The following is a 9,761-nucleotide window of genomic DNA, read 5'->3' as shown; positions in this document are numbered from 1 at the left end:
AGCTATAATGGGCTATATTGGGAAAGGGCCTGGCCTCCAGTTCTCATGAGGAAAATTTGTCTTCATCACCTTAATGATAATTAGGCATTTTGGACTGTCTAGAAACAAGACTCCTGTTTCCAGGGTGTTATACAGGAAAAAGGAGAATCATGAAATGTTCTAATTTATTCCTTATAGTTTGCTCATTATTAATTATGAACTGATACTATGAGATGTGTTGATATGGACTCTGGTTTGAAAAGCTGAAGGTCATTTCCACAGAGCAATGAGGGTTTCAGAGCTGAGTTTCATGGGGGTTCAGATCTTGCTTATTCTTTGTATGAATAACTGTTTGGTGTTGTTTTTTTTGTTTTGTTTTTTGGTTTGTTTTTTTTTTTGCCTTTTTCATTTAGGTCTGGCAAAACCCATGGGATTAGTTGAAGGTCCAGGAGGCTTGGGCCAGGGGGGAATGGCTGCTACCCTGAGAGATGATAGCCATGAATCAGAGACTAAGTATGAAGAATATGGTTACAATGCCCAGCTCAGTGACAGGATATCACTGGACAGGTCCATCCCTGACTACAGACCAAAAAAGTAAGTTGAATTCCATATTACTATTAAGAGTGAGTGATTGATTGTTGTTCTGTTGACCCGTGGGGTCATTCTTCTTTTCACATCCCTTCCTGGTTAGAGTATGACAACAGTTAGTCATACATATACCCCTGAGTATAGTGGAAATTAAAAAGACCAACTATCATCTCAAGCATGAAGTTCCATGTTAAATGCATAGCTAATTCTGTGAGTAATGCATTAATATGCACAATCAAGGCCTCAGATCAAAACCAACATCAGGATATTGGTGCTTATTTGGTTTGATTCACTTAGAAAAAGCCAAGTAGTGGCAGCTGAGCCTACAGTCAGAGGTCTCTTCTTATTGTAGTCGTGTGCAATGGAAGGTGGGGCAGTCATAACAAACACTTTGGAAACACTGGTTACTTAAAAAACCAAGCCATCAGATCAACTGCCTTTTCTTTAATTGCATTTGATGTTCCTAGAGTCATTTAGTCAGGGTTTACAGTGTGCTGAAACATGGCCTGAATGCAATCCATCAGGGTCCTATAATTGCACTAAGATTTTTTTTTTGTCTTTGGAATGTGTGATTATTTTTATTCCAGTGTTATAGTCTTCACATGCCTATGCTAGGTTTGAGATTGCAATTATATGTTAAATATTTGTACTGATTTATTATATTTTGTATTAAATGTCTTTCAAATATTTCATATTTATGGTGTTATGTATCTTCCAGATGAGACATCCTCACTCTCATCCTATGAATGACAATCAGTAATGTCTTAATGCAGAGGAGATCAGCAGCAATGCCTGGTTACTCTCAGGAGACAGAATTGAAAAGAATACTTAATTAATTTCTAATAATAATCTTCTGTTTTAAAAGACCCACTGGGGCTCCTAGGCAGAACTGAAAGTTAAATAAAAAAAAGTATCTTATTAAGTGGCGAGAAAAGTTTACCCAAGCAAAACAGCTGTGCTCTGTGAGAAATTGCAATTGAATTAGGATTTTGGGCAGTTCAAGCTGTGAAAAATGAAATCCAGCAAAACAAAACTTCATCTTAACTACAAATTTCATTAGCTGTGTTACATATTAATCTCATCTCAGAAACACTGATTCAGCATTTTTCTCAGATGCTTACTATACAAAAGAAAACCCAGATAAAAGAAGTGTTAAAGAGAAAAAATCCACTGCTTTGATATCACATTTGATGCAAGTGTATTGACTTGTCCAATGGTCTCATCTCCCCATGTCTCTTGATGTATCATAAAATTCCATCATGGAATTTTTCTAGGGAAAAACATAGACTGTAGTTATGTTAATATTTGAGTTGTCCAAAGACCCTTAAAATCTCCGTTAAGTTTTTCAGATGAGAGCCAGTGAGGTTTGACCCAGCCTTTTATTTCTGCTGCAGTCAGGTGGGTAATAAATGAGAATACTCTACCAGGAACTACAGAAGCAAAGGTTGCAGAGCATGAATCTAGCTCAGCAGCTGTCAGAAGCATGAGAGTGTTTGCAAAGCAGTGATGTTGCACTGCAGATGATACTCTTCCACAGTTTTACTTGGAAGCTTTGATGAATCATTCAGATAAGTTTTTTGACATGCTCATTTTGAGAATCTCATAAGGCCACCCTGGATCATAAACTGTCTGAGTTACTGGGAGAGCTGCCTTCCTTATGGTGTTTGGATACTTTTGAGATGGTTTTTGTTAGGTCTAGGGACCGGAACTGAAACACTTGTCTCTAGATACTTACGGGTAACAGGAAAACCCTTCAGACTGAATTTGTTATGAAAAATGAATGAAAGTTTGGAGAAGATAGAAGCTCTTATTATGTGAAGAGTTTTATCCACTTGTATGAAAGGAGCTTTGGCTGCCATTTTGTTGTCATTTTCTAGTAGAAATTTCTGCAGTCCTCATGAGGAGCGTTTCTTGTCTCCAACCCCTTCAAATGCACAGCTCCTTGTACACAGTCTCTCCTGGGAGTTCTCACTCTAATGCTGAGAGGCAGTTTTCACTCCCTACCCTATCAACCTCTTCTTATCCATCACGTGGTACTGCAGCTGCTGACCTAACAGGTGATAGTTGTGTATCACAGCATGAGGCAAAGCTGAGCTTGACTTTCTGTTTGGTTTAGGCACTCTGCTTGAATAATATGTTGGCAAGATTTAGATCTCCAGTTCTTTGAGATAGGCTTTGGGAACACCACTCTTGATCTGTCCAGCTTTGTATGATGGCTTGTCCAATGGTCTAATCTCTCCATCTCTTGATAGTAGCTCTCCTCTCTGAACCCTTTGCAGTCTGCTTGTGATTTACATTCATATCATTCCCAGAACTTTTCATTTGCAGAAAGGGAGGACTTTTCATTTTTAAAAGAAGCAAGGCAGAACTAATGTCCAAGGCCATGTACTAAGTCCATGGCCAGTCTATGAATGAAAAAAAACTTATCTGGATTTGCATTCCCGAGGTGTTAAACCATACTTTCTCCCCATTCTAGCTTCCATTTAAAATGCTGAGATCTACATATTTGCACACACCAGTAGGCATTAAATATATCAACCAGGAGAATTTATGCTCGAGTCTGCATTGCATAGACACAATTTATTAAAGTAAACACGATTTCACTACACAAATGTGGGACTTCCAATATTCCAAGCTTAGTCTTCTAAAAGGAATTGGATCAGAAATATTATCTAGTAATTTATTTTATCTCTGAACTTCCCCCTGGTTGTTGTCCAGTATCTTGTACTGGTGGGATAAGCCTTTTGTTCTATCTACTAGCATAGCTCCAGTAAACATCCAGCAATTTAATTGCTTTTCAGGAGATATTTTCATCCTTACACAGCAAATTAAAAAAAACATGTTACACTAAAGAGGTGTACAGTCAGACAGCGTGACCATGAAGGCTCCTAAATTGGAGTCACCTCTGTGTCCTTCAACTGCAGTGAAGTCTACAAGTCGGGGTGGTTAGTCCTGCTCTTGAGATGCTTTTGCATACACTCCCACTGTGTTCTGCTTTCCTACCTCTGTTGCCAGTGCAGATATTCCTTTTAATTCAGAAGGCTTTTCTGTAAGATAGGAATCTCTAAGTCAGTACAGGAGACAACAGCAGATTTTGTGCATGTTGTGTCCATGTGCCAAATGGAAGCAATGACAGTAAATAGCTTGCTTGTGATTACAGTTCACACAATAATTACAAAATGATAGTTTGATCTTAACGTGGTGTAATAAATATGTCTCAGCTTTTTCTTCTCTGGTATTGCACTTCCCACAGCTTGAATGCTTGCCCTGTCTCTGTGAAGAAAGCAGATAACCCTGGGGAAACAGTTCAGAAACATACTGTGAATTGATATTTCAAGCTATGTTTAGTTTCGAGAGACATGTAATATAGAGAAGTTGCAATTTTGTGTTAAGGAACAATGCAAAGCCTCTCCAACAGTTTGTAAGTTTATTCAGCATGACCTTGAACACTATTTTCATTTCTTGTTGGATTTCACCTAAAGCAAATGGGCAGATTTTAAAATTGTGCTGATGATTTTTCTGTAATGTTATATGTCTTTATGGTGACTTTTGCCTTGAAGCATCTGAGTGCAGTGCAGCTGAGTGCTCTGAGAAGGTGCAAGGACTGAGTAGTGGGAGTTTGAGTTCAACATCAAGCAGAATATTCAGGATTTGTTATGGCTGATTGAGTATTTATAAATGTTCAGCTGATTGCCCTAGTACTGGACTGACCTGAGATTTTGCTTCATGTACTCAGTGGGAAGTGATCAATATCTTGTTTGTTAAAATACATGAAAACAACTCTGAAATCGTGGTCTGGCCAGTACTGACTGTTATTAATTATCTAGATTCTAGTGTAAATTTTTTTTAATACCTATGAAATCTACATTAATGCCAAAAGAATTTTGCAGGATTATTTTTCTTACAAGGTAACTCCTAATGCTTGTTGTAGAATTATTTTCATCCTCTGCCATAAATGCACAGATCAAGCTTGAAAAACATTTCTCAAGTTAAGGGCAAGCCACAAGAATGGGCAAGGAAAGCAGCACAGTTCTCTGCATGCCCCTGCTGCAGCCACTTCTGTGTGCTGAAGTTTTTCAAGGGCTGTAGCACTGTGGAAGATATGTTGCAGAGATCTCAGGATGTTTAATGTCCAGACTATCTTCCCAGCACTGAAGTATTAGCAGGATTTTCTAGCCCTCACTGACATATCCTATTTCCTCTGTGCAATGCAAGAAAGAGAAACTTCTCTTGTAAGGAACAGGTTATTTTTCCTTTGGAAGCACATGGCTCAGCTAGAGCTTGTTCTGTGTTTCTCTGGAAAAAGCATTTTTTAATAGTGAGATATTATTGGATTAATTTGTTTGTTTTTCCATATTCATAATGAGTGTTGTGGTCACATAAACTGGAGTACTTAGTGGAGATAAAGCCAGTGTTAGCCCATGACACTGATGTATATGCACAGGAAAGCATAAGCACATTAGTTTGTATCAGTTTTGTCCATCAATGTGTGTAGATGTGGAATAGTCTTGAATCCTACACGTGGGAGTGTTGTGAAGTCTGCTAGGCTGTGTGCATGACTTTCTTACCCTAGTGTCGAGGAGCCACTGACTGAATAGTCAAAAATAGCTCTGGAGCAGCATAGCTGAGATCTTGATATAGGTCCTCCACTTTCAGAGGTACCCAGAGTCAGCTACCTAACCCCCTGTGCATAGTCATTTGTCCCCAAGTGGCTTAATTTGGTAGGGGTACTGAGAGCAGAGAAAGAGACTGTGTGTAGCTGGGACATGCTGTATTGCTACAGCAGCCTTCAGGAATGGAAGCAGCCATTCATCTGCCCTGTTGGGGAATAGCAGCCTTCTCTGCTGCCAGCTGGAGCACAAAATGTAACGATCAGACTCACTCAATCCTTCCCAGTCATGCATGAAGACAGAGGTGCTAGAGCCCCATATGACAGTAGATATTGACTTTGTCAAAGACTGCAGAAAAAGTGAAAACCTTAGGGAATTTCATTCCAAGGCAGGGAGAAAGGCCCCCAAACTTACAAAAGCTATTTGTTTTACAGTGTGGCATCCTGGAAAATTGGGAAGCGTCAACTAACCAGATGCTTTCAAACAAGCATCATCTCTCAGGATAACATAAATTCCCCTGTTCCTTCTGGTGTGCAGGCTGGATCACAAAGAACTGAATTAATCAGGTTAAGCACCTGTAAATCTGGCATTTTCTAACTTTCTGTCACTTGACTTTGCAACTTAAATAATGTCTGGGATCTCTTTACATGCAGGACACGTCCACACGTATGCACACATGCACTTGTCAAAACCACTTGCTGTGATGCATTATGCAGACTTTTGAGAAAAGTTAATGTGATCCTGGAGCTTCCATAATGGCTAAATTGGCTTTTACAAGAATTTGTCGCTGCTTGGTGAGGATCTTTAATTTAACTGATCTTTTTTGTGCAACTTGATGCTGGGTGCATTGTGGCAGTTCAGAGATAACAACAGCACTAATGTATGGGTTCAGTCTGCTGGCTCTATCCACTGAAGAAGATATTTCTTTGTGTTACGGTCATAGATGTTTGTATAGAGAAAACTCAGCCCTAAAGAACAAACTTATTAACGCTGAGGCATCTCAGGTCTTTAGCCATAAAAAGCAGAGGAATCTAGGTCTTGAGGAAATGACTTTCATTTATTCAGCTCTTTTATAGAGGCGAGCGTTTTCATTGCTTGCTGCAGACGTTTCACAATAGCAAAGGAATTGCATCTCTAGGGCTCTGAAGTGTAATTAATGGTTCACTCTGCTCTATACCTAAGGAAAAGCTTTTTTAATTACCTATCAAAAAGGATTCTGGAATTGATCAAACAGTGCTATCAAGGGGGCAGACTTGGTAAACAGACCTCTGATTTGTTCATTCAAGGGTTTAATAACAGTAGCTAGTATGAGGCCAGGAGCTAGAAAACAGACTTTCTGTAAGAGCTCGTCCTTCAGTGGCTGGTGATCATGCTCAAGCCTTTTGAGGACGCAGGGAGCTCACCTTTAATTTTGACCCTTTCTTTTGGCAGTAGAGCTCTGTGGACTCGCTGTTAGATTTGAGCCATCAGTCAGCAGCTCTTCCGCACCACATCATCTATCTGTTTGTGAGTTCTCTGTCATGAGAGCAGGATCAGTGGTCTGGTAGGATGGCCCCTGCCCCAGGCTGTCAGAGCGGGCAGCTCCTCTGCCTGGCTGTGTTGGATGGCCCTGCAGGAGCATGGCAGGAAGGCAGATGGCTTTCAAAGAGTATCAGCTTTTGGATCAGTGGATTGGAGAGGGCTAGACCTGGCATTATTTGATTTTCTCCACCTCTGCAGCTTGCTCTGCCTCATGACCCACTTTTCAGTTCCTCTGGGGACACTAGGTATTCTTTGCACTGCTTAGAAAAATGACACAAGAATCTCCAAATTAAAACAGACCCTTAGGATTCTTCCCAGGTTAATCAGAGTATAGTGTAATAGGCCCCTTTGCAATGAATATTTGAACTGGAACAGATCCAAAGCTTTTCAGGAATCAGAATTTCTGATAAGCAGAACATGACAACTTAAAAAAAAAAAAATTTTTTTGTCAGGCTGAACATCTATGAAATGGTTGTTTAAAGAAAATGTTTAGACCAATGAAACATTTAGTTTCCCATGAAAAATTTAGTTTTAAAATAATGAACTTTCCCTCACTGGCTTCTACTAATACTTTCAGATTAATGTCAGGTCACAGTAAAGTAAACCATTTGTTAAAATTAAGTACTTCCTTCTTTCAGCTGATAGGGTTTCACAATCACTGGACAGGCACCATATTTTTATTTCAGTGAGGCTTATTTTTTTAATAGGAAACTTTTTTTTTTAATTTTTGGTTTTGCACCCAATCTCAGTAAATCTAAAAAAACCACACTCATGCTAAAATTCTACGAAAACCATTTTGGCCAGTCTGACTGCACATGTGACATAAGCTGAAGCAGAGAGAAGGGAAGAAGACAGAAAATGGAGCAGACAGAATTACCGCCGGGCAACAGATTGGGATTGTTTATTGCAGGAAAATTGAGTAAGAGATGAAACTAACTGAAGTGTTTTAATTAGATCCCAAATCAATGTCCAGATGTGGATTTTGAATGGTGCAAAGGAGGCGTGTGTGTACACGTGCTCTGGGACTTTATATAGATCCCCAGCAGCTTTGCCAGGTTAGAGGCTGGACGTTCCCTCGGGCTGCGACTGCCCTTGGAACAGCCCGGGCACTGCTGCACACACGGGCTCCCCTGGCACAGCTGGTGGTGCAGCTCCACGGAGACTCATGCGACTTGGGGCTGACTTTCCCTCCTGCCCAAGAGCAGAAGGAGCTGGTGTGGACTGACAAAATCCCTGTGCTGCCTTCTCTGCAGAGATCTGGGCTCTGACCAGCTACTGCACAGTGTTTAGTGTTGTAATTCTGACTCGGTTCATTTGGGGTATCACTTGACAGCTTAAATTTGCTCATACTGCTGCCTCTGGGCCAGTTGTGCTTATTTGTGTATCCCTGTGCATGCCAAAGGCTTGTCACTGCCTTTTGGGAAGCGTTCCCTATTTGGCTGTGAAGGGCTCAGACTGGAACTGTGTAAAGCCCTCAAAGGAGAGGAAAAAGTCACCTGCTCCTTTGGCTGGGAAAGGGAACTCTCTGGGAATCAGAGGTACCACCAGCTCACCCCTGGCTTTACACCCAGTGTTCTTTAGTTGTACTGTGCCTCTCTGGTTGTCACTGAGAATTGTAGTCATGGTTTGACCCTGTTTATGAAGGTACTGTAGGTCTTCTCCCACCTTCTGCTGAAGCTCTGCTTACTTTGCATAAATAATGATATAGTAATTGGAATGTGGTTTCAAACCTTTTTCTCCAAAAAAAGACCATTAGGTCTTTGAACATTTTATTAGCTATACAGTATTGAATTGCTCCAGTGAGAAGGTCGAGGAACACGTGAACATTGTCACTATGTTTCCCAGTAATAATAAAAAGTTACTGAGAAATTTTCCAGCCACTTTTTCAGGCCATCATCAGGAAGACTCTCAGGTTGCTTTTGCCTGATCAACAGCAGTAGGACATGACCAGGAGGCAGGACCATGAAAGTGCCCAGGTTGCACTATGGCAATACTCTGCCTCCTGCTTTGTTGTGCACGGAGGCTGACGACCTCAAATGGTTTGGGGAGACAGCATCAAAGTATTTTGCAGGACGTGGCTCTTAAGCAAAGACTTCACATGAGCTGGACTCTTTGCTGTCTCCAAAGGAGCAGTGCTTGTCCTGTGGCAATATCTCACACTTATTTCTGATATTTGATAGAAGTTTTCTCTGCCTCTTCCCATTAGAAATGTTATTGATTCCCTTTTGTTTAGTGCTAGCTAGGCTTTCCAGTTAGCTAGTGACTTTAATTATACCAAAAAGAATGTAATATAGATCTTAATTATTAACACTGGGCCATGAAATAACAGAAGGAGGACCAGTGAGTCTAAATTAAAAATAACCCTAAGAATGAACAAACTTTCCCAAAAACCCGTCTTACCTTCAATTGCAGTAATTTTCCTCTTGTAATATTTTTGCAGTGTCTTTGTGTATATTAATTTTTGAAGACAAATTCTGCATGACTGTCAGCACTAATAAATGTAGATTTAGTGGAGGCTGAATTTGATTAACTAGGGAGCATGAAAAATAACTGATTGCAATGTTCTGTTTAAATGCAGTAAGCCTGGAAGCTATTCCTTGCAATTTGTCTGCACCAGAATGTACTCTTGAATACATGAATAGTTTACCCAAGGTGGGTTGCATAACATTGACTAAAAATTAGACATGTGATTCAAGGTGATCAACTTGGCTGCCTTTATTGTCAATGGAGAAGGCAATGACATGGTAGCATTGCTTAAGATGTAGAGTGTGTAATGTCCTCTGGAGGTCTTTCCCTCAGGAACCTAGGACAGTCAGCTTAAACAGGATTTCAGAGGAATCCAACCCAAAATATTAAATGCTCTGAGGCATATAAAAGGAAGAGGGAATTTCTGTACTAGCAACGCCTGTTGAAGAAAGACCTGCCAGCATAGGTGACTTGGGTAAGGTCCCCACTCAGCAGCTGTGGAGGCAGCACTCTTCCCAGCTGGGAGGAGAAGAAAAGATTGATCAAAGGTGGTTTGCATCCCTTAGTTTTTCTTACACAGTATAAGATCGAATGTGT

The 9,761-nt window shown here is 40.4% G+C and overlaps 1 protein-coding gene across 1 annotated transcript in view; it reads left to right on the top strand.

The window, feature by feature from the left end:
• Nucleotides 1-392: 392 nt before the first annotated feature.
• GALNT9 (polypeptide N-acetylgalactosaminyltransferase 9) overlaps nucleotides 393-9,761 on the top strand; it is a gene marked incomplete at its 5' end in the record, with an annotated part of 117,845 nt that continues 108,476 nt past the window's right edge. The window contains one exon of the mRNA XM_008945567.1: nucleotides 393-573. Within this exon, the coding sequence (XP_008943815.1) occupies nucleotides 393-573 (181 nt within the window). The remainder of the gene's footprint in view (nucleotides 574-9,761) is intronic.

The sequence above is a fragment of the Merops nubicus genome, unplaced genomic scaffold (assembly GCF_000691845.1).
Source record: "Merops nubicus isolate BGI_N331 unplaced genomic scaffold, ASM69184v1 scaffold8438, whole genome shotgun sequence".
In the NCBI taxonomy this organism is placed as follows: Eukaryota; Metazoa; Chordata; class Aves; order Coraciiformes; family Meropidae; genus Merops; species Merops nubicus.
Note: the sequence above shows the minus strand (reverse complement) of the source record. Positions and strands in the feature narration are given on the sequence as shown.